This window comes from Monodelphis domestica, chromosome 2 (assembly GCF_027887165.1).
Source record: "Monodelphis domestica isolate mMonDom1 chromosome 2, mMonDom1.pri, whole genome shotgun sequence".
Taxonomy (NCBI): domain Eukaryota; kingdom Metazoa; phylum Chordata; class Mammalia; order Didelphimorphia; family Didelphidae; genus Monodelphis; species Monodelphis domestica.
Genome location: NC_077228.1, coordinates 132,382,781 through 132,401,104, shown reverse-complemented (window position 1 = coordinate 132,401,104; position 18,324 = coordinate 132,382,781). Strand labels below are relative to the sequence as shown.

The following is an 18,324-nucleotide window of genomic DNA, read 5'->3' as shown; positions in this document are numbered from 1 at the left end:
ATCTATATCTATATCTATATCTATATCTATATCTATATCTATATCTATATCTATATCTATATCTATATCTATATCTATATCTATATCTATATCTATATCCATATCCATATCTATATCTATATCTATATCCATATCTATAGAGATATGTGTGTGTGTGTTTAAGGTATAAAGGGTAAAGTTAGACTGGTAGAACTCAGATTCAAAGCTCCCCACTCCTAACAAGTTCCAGTGGAAACTACATATCTAGATTCTTCTAGAGAACAGTTTTCACTTGAGTTGCCAATTCCAGTTAATTTCCCTAGGTATTTCTAAATTAATCAGTCAAACAAATGTTTATTAAATGAATTCTATGTGCCAGGTACTGGGAATACAAGACAAAAAAAAATCACTCCTTGCCTTTTAAGAGCTTCAATCTACAGAGACAATAGGACACAAACCCACTCTGATCTTACTACTCTCATGGAGCCAAAGAGGTTAATAATGTTACCAGAATTCTTGGAGAGAGTCATAACAGTGCCAGACTCAGAAACCAGGAAGAAGGATATCTGTGGCCCAGGGCTATGTTGTTTATTCCTGGCTACAATCACCCTACTTCTTTCATTAATTTACCTGTATATATTTAGTTGGAAAGAGGTCAAGCATGTGTCAGCAGACATCACTTCTTTTCTTCATTTAAAAAAATTTTGAATTCCAAATTTTCTTCCTCTTTCCCAATCCTTCCTTACTTATTAAGAAGGCAAGCAATATAATATCAATAATGTATGTGAAGTCACGTAGAATTTATTTTCCTCTTAGTCATGCTGGGAAAAAAGCAAGAAATTTATAGGAGGAAAATTATACAAGCAAAATTTTAAAGTATGCTTTGATCTGCACTCAGAGTTCATTAGTTCTCTCTGGAGGTGGGCAGTATTTCCATTATGTGTCCTTCAGAATCTTTTTGAATCATTGTCTTGATCAGAGTAGCCAAGTCTTTCACAATTGATCACCTTTACAGTATTACTATTAATATGTACAATGTTCTCTTGGTTCTGCTTGTTTCATTTTGTGTGAATTCATATAAGTCTTCCCAGTTATTTCTGAAACTATCCTGGCCATTTCTTATAGAACAATAGTATTCTATCATAGTCATATACCATTTATTTAACCATTCCTCTATTAATGGCCATCCCCTTGATTTCTATTTTTTTTCAGCCATAAAAAAAAGCTGTTATAAATATTTTTGTACATACAGATTCTTTTCCCTTTTCTTTGATATCTTTGGGATCTAGATCTAGTGGCCATATTGTTGGCTTAAAGGGTATGCACAATTTTATCATCCTTTGATAGTTCCAAATTGTTCTCCAGTTCATAACTCCAACAGTGCATTAGTATACCTATTTTTCCACATCTTTTCTAACACTTATCATTTTCCTTTTCTGTCATGTTAGCTAATCTGATAGATGTGACCTGGAATCCCAGAGCTGTTTTAATTTGCATTTCTCAATCAAGAATAATTTAGAGCATTTTTTCATGTGATTTTATATAGTTTTGATGTCTTCTGAAAACTGCCTGTTTATATCCTTTGACCATTTATCAATTGGGCAATGACCTTACTTTTTTATAAATTTGACTAAGTTTCTTATATATTCAAGAATGAGGCCTTCATCAAGGAAATTTGCTATAAATCCACCTCACCCCCAGTTTCTTACTTTCCTTCTAATTTTGGCTGCATTGATTTTGTTTCTGCAAATTCTCTTAAATTTCATGTAATTTAAATTATTTTATTTCCTATGATCCTTGCTATCCCTTGTTTGGTCATAAATTCTTCTCTTATCCATAGATCTGACAGATACATTTTTTTCATGCTCCCCTAATTTACTTTTGATAGCTTTCCTTTATATCTAAATCATTTTACCCATTTTGACCTCATTTTGGTATATGGTATGAGATGTTCGTCTATACCTAGTTTCTGCCAAACAGTTTTCCAATTTTCCCCAAAATTTTAGTCAGATGATGAATTCTTGTCCCCAAAACTCCTGTATTCATTTGTCTCCCAGTGGCAGCTGGTCAGCAGGTGCTGCTTGTAGTGATGAGGAAAATGGGCCCAGATTCCACAATAGTCTCTCCCCTCAGTAATGGCTATCAGTATATACCTGGGCTGGAAGTAGGTCCTGTGTTTTTAGAGGAACTGATATTTCCAGCCCTCTTGGGTTCAGGGTCCTAAGCTTTCTCAACTAGGGTCTAGGGGAGATAGTAGTCAAGGTGGGGAGTAGTGGCCCAATCCACCCATCAGGGCCTCTTTTCCATCTGGACAATGACTGTGAAGGCTGGGCTAGGAGCAGGACTGGTGGTCTGTCACTCTTAGGGCTCTTGTCTACCTGTTAGTAACAACTGATTAGAAGTTCTTGCTTGTGGTGATGAAGGAGGTAGGCCCCTTCACCACAATGATTTCTCCCTTTTATATAGTTATGGGTTGAAAGCAGGTCTGGTGGCTTGAGGAGCATTACTATCCCCAAAGCTCTTGGGTTTAGGAGTCTGGGCAATGTCCACTGTGTTCTCAGGGGAGAAAGTGGCCAAGGGTTGGTGGTAGTTTGACCTGCCAAGTACATACTGCTTCTTCTCAGATCTTTTTGCTGCTTCATCTAGGAAAATAGAAAAATGGCCAACTAACACAAGTGGCCAGGCCAAATAGTGTTTGCAACATTCTATATCAGTAGTCTTCCAATTTCCTATCTAGAATCTACATAGAATCTAGAGACCAAATGTTAAAACATGCCATATGTTTTAACATTTGGTCTCTAGAACCAAGATTGATCATTAAAATTGCTCAGCATTTTTCTTTTAGTATTCTTTTAATTTACATCATTATAATCATTATTTTTATTGATCTCCTGTTTCTACTTTCTTGATGTTTGCATTAATTTAAATTACCCCAAGTTTTTCTGAGGATGATCATTTTTTGATTACATTCATTTATTGCAATTTGTCCAGCCATTTCCCAATGAATGAGAAACTACTTTGCTACCACTGCTTTGGTGCCCCCAGACATCCTGCTGTAACTATTTTGACATAGATGGTGCATTTATTTCTGTGCTTGGTCTTCTTGGAATATATGACCAGCAGGAGGACACTGCATTATGAAAAGCTTGGTGACTCCTCTTGCATAATTGCAAAGTTATTTTCCAGATTGGTCAAACCAGTTTAAGACCTGTCCAATAGTGTCTTAGTGTTGGCCCTGGTTTTGTCCCAAAACCTTTGGATGTGACTTATTCAGGATCCTCTGCCACCAGTCCCCTTCTTAAGAACAGAATTCTCAATACAATGAGGTTTTTTCAAATCCTAATGCCCATTGTCCTCTTATAATTCCATCTATTAGTCCAACACAGTTTCTGGAGTCTTTTATATTTTTTTTCCAAATTATTTCTCTTGTCCTGTGAAATAAAAGCCTGCCTCACATAATATCTCTAGCCAAAATGGCCTTTTTTTTTCTTCTGACAATGGAATTTAAGCCATATCTTGTTCAATTATTTTGCTTAACTAAAGGCCTAAACAAGTGGAAAGTACCTTCAAATCTGTCGTAGGTATTTATTAAACAGCTAATACATATAAAGACCCTATGCTAGGAACTGGAGGATATGAGTATTAAGTTGAAAATATCTTCTGGGCCATTCCTTCTTCCTTAGGGTAAGTTAATGCAAAAGAGGTGGGGACCATCCCAGGTTAGGAAACTCTGAGATAGCTAAGGGATCATTCAGTTTCTGGATTATCCAATGTCAGTGTTATTTTTTGTTTTGGATTTCTTATGGCTCTTTGGAACTTCCTTTAGAGTATGGACTACGAAATTCAGAGATATGGAATATTCTGCAGTTATTCATCTGAGAAAAGTTAGCCCAGTTGGTTAGAGCATGATGCTAGAGAGTCAGATTCCAGAAGTTCAATGCTGATCACTTAAGTATTAACTATATACCCAAAGGAGGTATGGACAATTGAACAAGAGTGGCTAAATTGGGGAAAAACTGTCATCCAAACCAGAAAAGCACATCCTCTGGACAGTGGGTCAATGGAATTGCTTTCATAAGTAAACATGATTGACAACTTTGTTACTCATCAGGGACTCCTGTATCCCACTGTGATGAGTGAAAAAATGAAATGACTAAGGAAACAAAGGTTTGATCTTCTGAGCCTCCCCCCCCCTCTCCAGCCAACAAGCAGTTCCACTGGGTTTTACAAGTGTCATTGATCAATGACATTGACTTATTAAGCAATGCATGCCAATTGCCCAATAATAATAAATCTGAACCCTTCCTCAACTTAGGGATGGACTACGAATGCAGGGGATGGGGTGGGAAAATAGATTATTATACTTTAAAAGCAGTTAATCAAATAAGGCCATTTCATTAAAAGGAAACAATAAAACATTAAATAATTGGCTTTCTAATGGTATGAAAGAGTAGGAACTTTCAAGTTGGGAGGGGGAAAATGAACAAGCACAATTCCCTCAATTCAGAAAAAGAGGGGTCCTACACCCCTACACCCCCAAGTAGTTATAAACAATCAAAGAAATTTGGAAACAACTGATTGATCAGTATGGAGTAAGTTTTCATATAAAATGTAAAGTTATAAGAAAACTCCTTGCATCAGTCTTAGGATTTGCCTTAGTTTCTAGTCAATGCACTGTAGATTCTTTTAGTTAAGAGTCACTAGACAGCAAGTAGAGATAGTCCAGCCTCTCAGCTATGAAGGGCTACGTCCAAACAATGCAGTAAGGTTTTCTTCAAGTTTCCACAACTTCCAGGTTTTATCATAAGACAAAAGTTGGGCTAGACTCATAGTAATTACATAGAAACTAAACTGGCTCCAGAATTGAGTCACAAGATGGTGTCAGTGTGGTTCACTCAATTGCCTCAGTTCCCACTACTACTTGCTAGTCTAATCCCCTCAATTCCCTCACTTCCACAAAGTATTTCTTGGGGAGTCTAGATGTCAGTCCCAGAGTTGGAATTGGCTTTGAATTTTGTATGGGAGATTTGAAAATAAAACTCAGCAACTCTATGCTGAAGGAATGGCAGTGGATTTGCTGGATTTTGTTTGTATTGGGGTAGGTTTAAAAGCAGAGATTTTTGCTTTCAAGAAATCCAGGAGGAGTTCCTTATTTCCAAGAGGCTATTAAAGGAGAATATGTGTTTCAGCTCACAAAGGTCACCAAACTTTAAGCCTTTACTCTATAGCTGGAGTGAACTGGCAAAATGTTATTTTGAAATGCTAACTTGAACTTTTCATATTTCTTGTTTTACTGCTTGTTGGCCCAACACTAATCCAGTTAATTGTGTACTAACTGAAAAAAAAAAAACACAGTAATGAGCTCATGCCCAGTCACAATGGAATTTCATTTGTTTTATATTAGTTTCTAAAGACCTTATGTTAATGAAGTCTTCAGATTAGTATTAATTCCGTTTTTTTATTTCAACAGAAGGCTCTTTGAGGACCAGGATTATGTCTTTTTTTTTTTTTTTGAAAAAATTTATTTAATTATTTTAGAATATTTTTCCATGGTTACATGATTCATGTTCTTTCCTTCCCCCTTTTCCTCCCCCCCTCCCCAGCCAACAAGCAGTTCCACTGGATTTTACAAGTGTCATTGATCAAGATCTATTTCCATATTATTGATAATTGCACTACAGTGATCATTTAGAGTCTATATTCCCAGTCATATCCCCATCGACCCATGTGATCAAGCAGTTGTTTTTCTTCTGTTTCTACATCCACAGTTCTTTCTCTGGATGTGGATGGCGTTCTTTCTCCTGAGTCCAGGATTATTTGTTAATAATTACCTAATAAACATGTATTTATTGTATATATTTTCATATAGCAGTAGAGAAACATATTGGATAAAGGAACAGGTTCCGAGTCAGAAAACAACATTTCACATCCTGCCTCTGACACATGCCAACTATATTATCCTGAGGAAATCACTTAAATCCTCAGTGCTCCAGTCATCTCTCCAGGACTTGAAGTTGTAAAATAGTCATTGATTTGCATTGGTAGATAGGCTTTCCTACAATAGTGAAATCACAGGTCTAGATGAAAAATAAAATTAATATAAGAAATGTATTGGATGAATTCTGTTTACTCAGAATCCTGTATTCTGAGCATCAAACAATCAATCATTTATAAAGAATCTGCTGTAGGGGCAGCTAGGTGACTCAGTGAATTGAGAACCAGGCCTGGAAACAGGAAGTCTTGGATTCAAATGTGGCCTTAGACACTTCCTAGCTGTGTGATCCTGGGCAAGTCATTTAACTCCAGTTAAGATCTCTTTGGATCCAGAATGACAGTAATAGGCTGTATCCATCTGCCATCACACATTAAATAAAGAGAGAATGGAAAGTAAGAGAAATGTGATACAGTGAGGAAAGAACAATGGATCTGGACTGAGAACTTACCCCTCTTCTTCCTTGGAATGGATACTTGGTGGTGATTCTAAGGCAGAAGGTGAGGGTTTAAGGGGGAAAAAAGAGCCTACTTTTTTTTTGCATTTACCTTCATGGAGTTTGCATTCTATTGGAAACATGTACAAGTTGAGGCATTCTAAGAAGTAGAAATAAGGAAAAAGTGCATTTAAAGTATGGTTGGTGGGGATAGCCAATGCAACAACATGGATATGGAAGCATCCCTGTGATAGGATCATATTTCTCCAATTGCTTCTTGTCTTTATGTTCAGTTTATAACATATATAGTAAAATTAATCTCATTACTCTCTGGTCCCACATAAGTTTTGATGTCAATCATACCTCAGATTTCTTTATTTATCATACTTAACCTTGAAAGAATGTAGTTATAGCATTTTTTTGTATGTATTGTCCAGTCATTTTTCTATTGTGTCTTCATGCCCTTATTTGGGGTTTTCTTGGTAAAGATAGTGCAGTGGTTTGCCATTTCTATCTCCAACTCATTTTATAGATGAGGAAACTGAGGCAAATAGAGTTAAGTGACATAGCTAGTAAGTACCTGAGGTGAGATTTGAACTTACAAAGAAGAGTCTTCCTGACTCTAAGCCTGGTGCTCTACCCACTGTACCAACTAGCTGATGTGTCATTTAGGAAAGATTAGAAAGTTCTGCTATAGGATCTAAAGAATTCCCAAAGGGCTCCCCCCAAATTCCTTGAGGGCACTGATAAGATCATGGAATGTTCATGCCCTCCCCCATTGGGACTAGTCTGGAGGATGCTTATTAAAATGAAGTTATAAATTTAATGAGGGCAGCTAGATGGCACAGTGGATAGAGCACTGGGCTTGGACTAAGGAAATCTCATCTTCATGAGTTGAAATTCAGCCAAAGACACTTACTAGCTATATGACCCCATTCAAGTCACCAACCCTGCTTGCCTCATCTATTTCCTTCATCTATAAAATGAGCTAGAGAAGGAAATGGCAAACTTGCAGTACATTTATTTACCTAGAAAATCCCAAATGGGGCCATGAAAGTCAGACACAACTGAAAAATGACCCAACAACAACAAAGAAATTCAGTGAGTTATTCCAAGATAAGTTTCACTCAATAAATGTTTTTATAAATACTAATACAGGTTCCAGTAAAAAAAATAAATGCACTTGTCATATACCTAGGAATAGAACAGAAGAGTCCTGACCATTTATGAAAGTTTAAATCAACTAATTTAAGCTCATCATTTTACAGATGATCTAGGGCCCAAAATGAAGTGACTTGCTAGGTCTTCTCAGTTCAGATCTATTGTTCTTTCCTTACTGTTTCATATTTCTTTTACTTGCCATTCTCCCTTTCTTTAATGGGTGATGGTAGATGGATACAGCCTATTAATATCATTCTGGATCCAAAGCAATCTTAAAAATTAGACCTGACATTTCTGTGGTGCTCAGAGGGGCAATAACGCATAAGTGGATAGAGAGCTAGCTTCAAGTATCCGGGAGACTTAGGTTCAAATCTGGTCTCTGACACTCACTGGTTGTGTGACCTGGGGCAAGTCACTTGATCTCTCTGCAAGAAGAGACACTGGACTTTTGGACTGGGAAATTTCCCCAAGATCCCGTCTAGTGGCTTTGAATTTTATATGGGAAAGATTATTCAGACTATTCCATGCCTTAAATTTTAAAGACCTTTTGTGAAGAGCAACGAGCAAACCATAATAAGAAAGAAAAAACACAGGCACCATCATGGCCCATCTGGAAGAGATATCATCAGAATAGCCAGAATTGTACCAGTAAGAGTGAAGAGATGGTTTGGAGATGGAGAAGACAGAGACAATTTAAGTAAGAACGGTAGGCTCAGTGAACTCTGCATGGCTAATCAAGTGTGAGCCAGGAGGAGAGACAGGGGCATAAGGTAACAAAATCATAGATTTAGAGCTGCCATGGACCTCTTCCTCTCCTCTTTAGGAAGGGGGAAATGGGGTTAATTTTTAAAGGGCTGGACTTGATTATTTAAGAGTGTGGCCTCTCTTCACAGGGAGGGAAATGTCTTTTTTGTTATCTTTTCATTTTCACCTCAGCTACCTGCTTCGGTCTGCCTCTGTTAGTGTGCGTGTGTGCGTGCGTGTGTGTGTGTGTGTGTAGGCCCAAGAACTCTGGAAGTTTAAGCTTTTTCCTAAATGTTCCTTTCACATCTAAAACCTTCAAAATGTGATAAACCAGTGACCAACAAAATATTTTATTGATGCATAGATATTGAAAGTGATAGAATCCTTTTAGAGATGAAAGATGTGTTTGTTCAGTTAATCTCAATAAAGGAGGAGCTGAGCTGAGGAAAGGGTGCATGAATGTGTTTTACATGAATAAACACTGTAAAAGAACAAACCAAATATTCCCCTGGGCTCATTTACTTTCTGGATGAGTCAAACAGCACTGTGAGAAAAACCCATAGCTACTTAGCTTAAGATAGTTTTGATGGCTGACTCCTTGGGGACATTTAAAAAACAGACTAAGCTCAGAGAGGGCATGCACACACATACATATGTATGCATGTATTTATTTTTTATTATGCATATATTTTGTGTCTGTATGTATAGCCTAGCAGGATTAGTCTTCAGCAGGGCATGTGTTTGGCAAGGGGAGGTAACATAGAATACTAGAGCTTCCCTAAGTGGTTAGAAGTATAGAAAGTGCTAAAAACAGGAGTTTTACCCTTTTCTGCATCATAAACCACTTTGAAATTCTCAAGAAGCTTAGGGACCTCTTCTCAGAATAATATTATTAAATGCATTAAATAAAAAATAAATATACAAAAGAAACCAATTATATTGAAAAACAGTTATCAAAAATATTTTTATAAGTTCATAAACCTTAGGTTGAGACACTCTGACTTAAAGGTTCACAATGCTCTTTCTCAAACTCAGATCTTCTGACCCATCTCTCCCTCTTTCAAGGAGTGCTCTCCCTATGCGGCTCATCTCTATGATGCTGAAAACCCTCAGACACCCCTCCGGAATCTCCCAGGCCTTTGCTCCGATTACTGCTCAGCATTCCATTCCAATTGCCATTCTGCCATCTCTCTGCTGACTAATGAACACCATATCCAGGAGTCCCAGTTGAAGGATGGAGCTCACTTCTGTCACTACCTCAATCTCCCAGACCAGGATTACTGTTTTCCCAATGTGCTAAGGAATGACAATCTTAATCGCAATCTTGGAGTTGTGGTGGAGGATCGAAAGGGCTGTTTGCAGCTCTGTCTGACTGAGGTGGCCAATGGGCTGAGGAACCCAGTCTCCATGGTCCATGCTGGGGATGGTACCCATCGCCTCTTTGTTGCTGAACAGATCGGTGTGGTATGGGTCTATCTGCCAGATGGGAGCCGTTTAGAAGAACCTTTTCTGGACCTTAAGAGCTTGGTGTTGACAACCCCATGGATAGGTGATGAGAGAGGCTTCTTGGGCTTAGCTTTCCACCCCAAATTCCAACATAATCTCAAGTTCTATATTTATTACTCATGCCTGGGCAAGAAGAAGGCAGAGAAAATTCGTATCAGTGAGATGAAGGTTTCCCGGGCTGATAGTAATAAGGCTGATCTAAAATCAGAAAGGTAAGAAGTTTTACAGGTGGCAGAGACTTTTTTGATGACTTATAAGAACATCTTTAGTTGACTGGGTTCTGCGGTTCATCACATTTCCAGAGTGACATTGCCAAGTAATGTGGATGCTCAGAATAGACGCACAATGTGTCCTCTCTATTCAAGTACTCTTATGGGGTTTCACTGTTTGAGTGGAACTTCAACTGGACTTACAAAAAGTATAGACAGTGTTGTGTCTATACTAGAAGAAAAAGCAGAAGCACATAGAAAGGAGGGCATTCCCCCCCCCCCCCCTTTTTAAAGTCTTTTGGCCTCTTTCTCACTATCTAAAGAGATGTATTGGGAAATTCCAAAGACCATGGAGAAGAGACACAATAATTCAAATCCAGTTATTTTGAACTCCTTATTTACTAAATTTGAATAAGCCATTTAAAATTGTTTGATAAAGATGGGGACTTATAAAAACTATTTGGGTAAAACCCATACTAAAAATGTACGACACTTCTAAGAATCATGAGTACATTGTTTGGAATTCTAGATCCTCAAAGAATGAGGTGAAATCCTGGGAGACGGTGCCTTATCTACTTGTAATAAAATGATACTGGATCATATATGTAGGGGTGAGCTGGTAAATGTTTAACAACTAGCTATCCAAGAAAACAAATGCATGTAGGACATACTTTTAAATTTGATCCGCATTACTAACATCTTCAGTATTTTTTTTAAGTTTAGATAATCAGCCAAACAATAAATCAAGTCCTGATTTGTTTCTGAGATATAATTGGTTATGGGTGAAACATTTAACAACCACGCTCTCAGGATCCAATAAGTTTACATTGGCCATGGGAGCAGTTTTCAGTGACTGAACTCACAAGGTATTGCCTGAGAAAGATTTGTCATTATGCAACCCTAGGTTTATAGCTAGAAGAAACCTTAGAGTTATCTAATATAACCTAGTCTCATTTTATAAAAAAGGAAGCTGAGGTCCAGAGAGCTAAAAAGTAAGTTGCCCAAAGCCTCATGAGCAGTAAGTGTTGACAGACCTGGTTTTCATAAATAAATCCCTCTGATTCCAAATCCAGTCTCTTTATGAGGCACCACCTTGTTACCTATGGACCATGGCTTTCCATTCATTTCTCTCATAGCCATTAGAGTAATTCTGATTATCTCTGGGAAGTCAGTCCCCTTTTCCCTTTAAATGGGGTGTTGGGGAGTCCTCCTTCCGCTAATTCACCTGAGGCAAGGTCCGGGTTAAAAATATTTGCCAGGGAATTAGAAGGATGCACTAGAGCTAGTGAATACCATTTGGAAGCCATTTGTTAAATTTTCAGGATGAGTATTCATATCTTGGAAATTTGTTGTAAATCTGGATTTAAAGTGATAAAGATAATGTTAATGATGCAGATTAAATTTAAAAGTATTTCTTGCATCTGTGTGTTTTTAAGTTGAACCAGTTGTTAAATATTTACCAGCATACTTTTACACATAACCAAAATAAATGAGGTACAGAATCCAAGATGGAGGTCACATTCATAGAAGTATTCTTCCTAGAGGTCTTGCTTGACTCAATAAATAAATAAACCCAATTTAGCACCCAGGCCATCAGTCTAGCACACTCCATAGGTGAATTCCTAGCTAATCAGGGAAAGAATTTTTTTTTTTAACTACAGCCTACTTGTCCTGATTGTAACCTGAAAATAGGAAGCTGCTTGGGCCTGGGCAACCTGGGATATCTCAACTTTCATGAAAGACTAATTATTTCTCTGTTTGAGATTTTCAGTTTGTGTCCAGGCTATATACATGACTTATCCTTCTCTTCTAGGGTCATCCTGGAGTTAGAAGAGCCAGCCTCCAATCATAATGGGGGGCAACTCCTTTTTGGCCTTGATGGTTATCTGTATATATTCACTGGAGACGGTGGACAAGCTGGAGATCCCTTTGGCAAATTTGGAAATGCTCAGAACAAGTAAGTCAGAGGTTGGGTTTCAATCTACTTACGCCTGGTACTTTCTTGGATGGGGACAGCAGCCAAAATGAGGCATGTTCTTAGAAGGTGGAGACCAAAAGACTCTTTGAACCTGCCATAGGTATGAAGTCAAGGCATGCTGCTTAGCCACCCCTCACTGTGTGAGGTTATTCTGTAGAGCAGCCCCACTTAGCTCTTTTTTCAGGGTTCAAATTCTAGAATTTCAACAGGATGCCTCATTTGGTTTAATTAAGCTTTTGGATTCCCATAGTACCTTTCACTACAGAATAAATTGTATTTCATCTATAATTTATATTTATATTTTAAATTTATATTTATATTATTTTTATATATATTTATATAATTTTATGTATTTTAAGTATTTTATATACTTAAGCAAGTCAGTTTCCTTATTGCCAAGACTCATGATATTCTTGGCTTTCTTCAAGACTCAGCTTAAATTCTAGCTTCTGTAAGAGACCTTTCTCACCTTTTGCTTGAGGCCCCAGGTTGTTAGTGCCTTTTCCTCTAAGGTTACCTTCCATTTACACTGTATGTGTCTTGTAAATACCTAGAGATTTACAAGTCGTTTTCTCCATGAGACTGTCAGCTCTAATGGTATTTTTGCCTTTCCTTGTACCCTTGGTGCTTTGGTACAGTTTCCTGGCATAAATAAGCCCTTGATATAAATACTTGTTGCCAGACTGTTGACTTGGGAAGCTAGGTAAAAGTCACCTTTCATCTTGAATACATTTGGAAGAATGGAACCCCCACTCTTTTTTTTATATTCCTAATACCTCCCTGAGATTGAGCAGTAGCATCCCATTTCTCAGATGAAAAGACTGAGGTGCTTGGGGGCAGCTAGGTATCTCAGTGGATTGAGAGCCAGGCCTAGAGATGGGAGGTCCTAGGTTCAAATCTGGCCTTAGCCACTTCCCAGCTGTGTGACCCTGGGCAAGTCACTTAACCCCCATTGCCTAGCCCTTACCACTCTTCTGCCTTGGAGTCAATACTGTGTATTGGCTCCAAGACAGAAGGTAAGGGTTAAAAAAAAAAAGAAAAGACTGAGGTGCTTAGAAAGGAGGAGACTTGCCCAGGGTTACATAGTGAAATCAGGGGCAAACTTGTGTCTGAGTGAAATTCAACAGAGGTAGACTGAAGCATGTATTCTCCAAGCAAGATAACAGTTTCTTCAAGGGTCTGAACTTGATAATAAAAGAGTCATTGGCTTGCCTCCTTTAAGACTCTAAGCAGAAGGACAGCTCCCCTTTTGTAGTTTTAGGAAAGTACAGAATAAAGAATAGGACTTTGCAGGTGGGGAGCAAGTTATGCTGTTTACAGGGTCATGGCAGCATCCTAAAGGTGAGGACAATATAACTGGTTACAGAGTTGAGGTTTGATTTTGGTTGAAAGTTGTTAATGAGGGCTAGCACAGCCCCCTTGTTCTCTCTCGTGACTGAAAACAGTTCATTAGCAAAGTTAGAGCAGTGGACCAGACTTCTTTGGATAGCAAACCAGACATCCTTGGAGGATAACTTGGTGGTGTAAAGATACTAGACCAGACTCTCCGGTGCCCACCTGCATCCTCCAAGGACAGCAGAATTCCTTGAGGCAAGAATAGAACAGTGATTAGCAGGAAAACTGGATTTCTAAACTTACCTCATCACAGGTTGTCTGAATTTCTGCCCTAAGTTCAGAGTCAAAGAACTATGGCTTGGGCAGTTACAGGACAACATAAATTAACTCTAAATAGGATCAATACTAAACGATACAGGGTCAGTTTGATCTTCTCACTTGGTAATAGAGTGAAATAGTTTCATTTTTGTCTTTGCCTCCTCATCCCAGGATTACAGTACCTTATACATGGTAGGTATTTAATAAATGCGTAAGGAATGATTCCTTGAACTCTGACAACACAACCCTTGCTCCTTGCATGGCTTCAAAAGCTAGGCACCTGGTTAGAAAGAAGAATTAGTTAAAATGGGAAGTTATTAGATGAATGTTTCTTTCTTCCTCCTCCTCCCCTCAACTCCTAGGACTCTTCCCTGGTACTGTCTTGCCTTATTCCTTCCCCTCAGCAATAGCTTTCCCAGCAAGAGCCAAGATCTTGGCATACAGGGGTGTTTAGTGTTCCACCTCCTCAATTCTTGGGTTTTATGCCCCTGAATCTAAAGCTTCTCCCCATCCTCTTTCCCAACTGTGCTACTCTCCTCAGGCTTATTCTGTGGCGTTTGCCCCATCCAGAATTTGCAGTTGCCCCTGTTATTTTATTCTCTCACTCATTGCTAACTCTTCTCCCTCCTCACACCCCCTTTCTCCTTTCATTTGTTTTCTTGGCTTTTTTTCAGGAGTTCACTGCTGGGGAAAGTGTTGAGGATAGATGTGAACTGGAGAGGCTCAGATAACAAGCGTTATCGAATCCCACCAGATAACCCCTTTGTCGCTGAGCCAGGGGCTCATCCCGCAATCTATGCCTATGGAGTCAGGAACATGTGGCGCTGTGCGGTCGATCGGGGTGACCCCACCACCCAGAAGGGCCGAGGCCGGATATTCTGCGGTGATGTGGGTCAGAACAGGTTTGAAGAAGTAGACCTCATTGTGAAAGGAGGGAACTATGGCTGGAGAGCTAAGGAGGGGTTTGAGTGCTACGACATTAAACTCTGTCATAATGCCTCATTAGGTAAGTAAGACCACCTGAAATCTGGAGGGATAGGGGTGTGAGAGGCAGTAAGGTATAATGAAAGTCAGAGAGAGCCTTGGAGTCAGGAAGACCTGGATTCAAACTCTACCACTGAAACACATAACATACTGCTTATGTGTCCACACACTATGCTCTACTGATGAATTCAACATGTCCAGGAAAAGAGAGAGAGACAGACAGACAGACAGACAGACAGAGACAGAGAGAGGAGGTGGGGGGAGAGAAAGAGAGGCAGGCAGACAGACAGAAGCAGAGACAGAGAGACAGAGATAGAAATAGAGACAGAAATAGACAGAGGAGAGGCTGAGTAGAGAGAGACAGAGACAGAGGAGAAAGATCAAGAGACAGAGAGAGAGATAGGCAGACAGACACACAGAGAGAGACAAAGACAGAGACAGAGAAATAGAGAGGACAGAGACAGAGACCAAGACAGAGAGAGAGACCTAGAGAGGCAGACAGAGACAGAGCGAGAAAGAGATGAGGGGAAAGGGAAAGGAAAAGAGGATGGGAGGGTCAGGGTGTAAAGCCTGAAATAAAAGCATCAGAGAATTCAACATTCTCTGCTTTTGTTTGCTTGTGGGTGCTGGAAAGAGAGGCCATAAATACTTCATTGGATTGAACAGAAAAACTAGCCCCTTGCCTGGATCCTTTCTTTTTCACCAAGTACCCAAAAGTAAATTTCATTTCACTGTATCAGTCTCATTTGTTAGTTATCTTGGCTCTTCCTCCTTTCTTGGGTGCTCATGGCACAGACTGTGACAAACTCTTGCTCTAAATGTGTACTTCTAATTCTTTGGTTGTAGTTTTTTTGTATTTTGAGGTTTTTTTTTGCTAATTAAAATTTTTTTTTTTGTATTTTGAGGTTTTTACAGGGCTACTGTTGTGACTCTGCAAGCTTTTCCTTAGAAGGATTTGCTAATCTCTCGAATACCTCTATGGCTACTTTCTGTATTGCATTAGTTAAACAAAAACAGAAACAAAAACACTTGCAAAGCTGTTTTTTTTTCCCCCTGCCATATATCAGTTTCTGCTACATCACCTGTGAATTCTTTTACCTGATTAAGAGTAGCTGTTTCTCTTTTTGTTTGACAGATGACATCCTGCCAATCTATGCTTATGACCATTTGGTAGGAAAGTCAGTTACTGGAGGATATGTTTATCGGGGTTGTGAATCGCCAAACCTAAATGGCCTCTACATCTTTGGGGACTTTATGAGTGGGTAAGGATGCTTATATTTTGTATTATCTTGGGCAAGTCTCTTAATCTCCCAGGGCCCCAGATTCTTTACCTATAAAATGGGGGCGATGGATCAAATTATCTCAAAGGTCCCATCTGACTTTTGCTTTATGATCCCATGATCCTCCATGTTTCTTATTTTAATTCCAGGAATCATTCTTTAGCTGGATAGTTTTATTTCATCTCTTCCCCATACTTTCCCTTTCTACATCTACCTCCCTTCTTTTCTTTCTTTAAGGATAATCTTGAAGGACTTTGACCTTGAATCTGGAGAACAATGGAATTTATCATCAGGATATTACAATAGGAAAGTTATTTTACCTCTAGACTCTAGTTTCTTCTCTAAAATGAGAGAGTTGGACTAGATAATCTCTGAATTCCCATCTAACTCTGAATCTATTATCCTAAGATCATACCTAGCTCAGGTCTCTTAGCCTTTTGTATGTCTGTGTCATAGACCCCTTTGGGTGGATCCTTTCTCTCAGAATCATGCTTTTAAATACATAAGCTAAAAATACATAGGATTATAAGGGAAATCAATTCGATTGAAATCTAAATAGAATCTAAATAGGAAAGGAATCTAAATAGATTCCTTTTAAAAAGGTGATGGATTCCAGGTGAAGAACCTCTTAACTAACTCATATATCTCTCTTTAAAACTCAGAAAACTGAGGCCCAGAGAAGGTAAGTGAGGAACACCAAAGCCAGAATCCAAGATCCTCCACTTAATATTTCTATCCAAGTGCCTGATCCAAAGCAAATGTTTAAAAAATGCTGATAGGTTGGCTCCAGGTCTATCAAGGAGCTTTTGACAGCATACTTGCAGTGAGGGACCAAGAACTTCCTTTGGGAGTCCTGCTGAAATTATACTAATAGCTTGGCATTTGTATGACATATTATATAACAGGCTTTATAATTATTATTTTGTAAATGGATACTGGTCACATGTTTCTATTGCATATTAATGTATACAAGATTTTAATTGTATGCATGAGCCACTAATGGGAGTCAAGAGGCCAATGATGATTCTTGAGCAGAGGTGTAATACGTTCAGACCTGCACATTAATATCAGTTTGGCAGCTGAATGGAGAATGAATTGATGAGGAGAGTGATGAGATGTAGGGAATAGTTACAATCTGGGCAAGATAAAGCAACAACTAACTTATCAGAGCCAGGGAGCTTAGGGGCAGAGTCCAAGGTTGGGACTTGACTCCTATTCTTTCAGTAGCTTGTCCCCAAAAGCAGATCATTAAAGAACAGAGGTATGGGTGTGAGTAGAACTCTTTCTTCAGTCCTTGCTTTGAAGATAGCTCCCTAGGATAGATAGCTTCCATTAGGAAGCTTCCTAATTTCCACTAGAAAGCTGCCTAGCTCCCAGCTATTGATGAGCTCCAATAAAAATAGTTTTATAAATCATTTCTTATTTTTTTCTTATTTATTTTTAGAACCCCTTTGGCTTAGCTCTCATTTAGCTTCTTTTGTATTAAATTGTAATCTGAATCCAAAACTTTAAAGTTTAAAGTTAGTAAAACTGAAATTACGAGTAAGATCTAAAAGAGAAAAGGTGCCAAAATGACCACAGATTCTAGAACTGAAAGTTGATGCCAGGACCTATCTGGTCCAGCTAGTACCTGAATGGGAATCCTCTGTGTAACACCCCCAGCTTGTGGTTATCTAACTTCTCTGCTTGAAAACTCTATCTGCTTGAAGGAAGGATCCCAGTACCTCCACACATCTGCCAAAGCGATATTCTTCAAGTATAGATTTGCTATATTACTCCTTTGCTAAATAAACTAATACATTCTTTATTCACTCTAAGATTTATTTTAGTTTAATCTGGAAATTTTTATTTAATTAATTAATTTAGAATATTTTTCCATGGATACAAGATTCTTGTTCTTTTTCTCCCCTTCCCACACCCCTTCCCATAACCAACACACAATTCCACTGGGTTTTACGTGTGCCATTGATGAAGACCCATTTCCATATTATTGATATTTGCACTAGAGTGATTGTTTAGAGTCTACATTCCCAATCATATCCCCATTGACCCATGTGATCAAGCAGTTGTTTTTTCTTCTTGTTTCTACTCCCACAGTTCTTTCTCTGGATGTGGATAGTGTTCTTTCTTGTAAGTCCCTCAGAATTGTCCTGGATCATTGCATTGCTGCTAGTAGAGAAGTCCATTACATTCAATTGTACCATAGTGTATCAATCTCTGTGTATAATGTTCTCCTGGTTTGTAATAGATATATTTTGGGGGGTGTATATTTGATGTATACTAGATAACTAATGGATCAAATTTTGTCTACCCTCCTCCCATTTTCCTCCTTCAGAAGCCTTTCAGCTTCCCCTCTCCCCTTTCTTTAGCCTCCTTCTAAGTCACTCAGGGTGAGTTATGAT

The 18,324-nt window shown here is 38.6% G+C and overlaps 1 protein-coding gene across 2 annotated transcripts in view; it reads left to right on the top strand.

Moving 5' to 3' along the window:
* The window catches only part of HHIPL2 (HHIP like 2), a 148,858-nt gene that overhangs the window by 3,275 nt on the left and 127,259 nt on the right, over nucleotides 1–18,324 (top strand). Inside the window, exons 2-5 of one of the 2 annotated variants that reach the window (XM_056815967.1) lie at nucleotides 9,378–10,030; nucleotides 11,841–11,984; nucleotides 14,333–14,664; nucleotides 15,778–15,904. In XM_056815967.1, the coding sequence (XP_056671945.1) occupies nucleotides 9,378–10,030; nucleotides 11,841–11,984; nucleotides 14,333–14,664; nucleotides 15,778–15,904 (1,256 nt within the window). The remainder of the gene's footprint in view (nucleotides 1–9,377; nucleotides 10,031–11,840; nucleotides 11,985–14,332; nucleotides 14,665–15,777; nucleotides 15,905–18,324) is intronic. The other variant, XM_001375968.5, reaches the window with a different exon arrangement.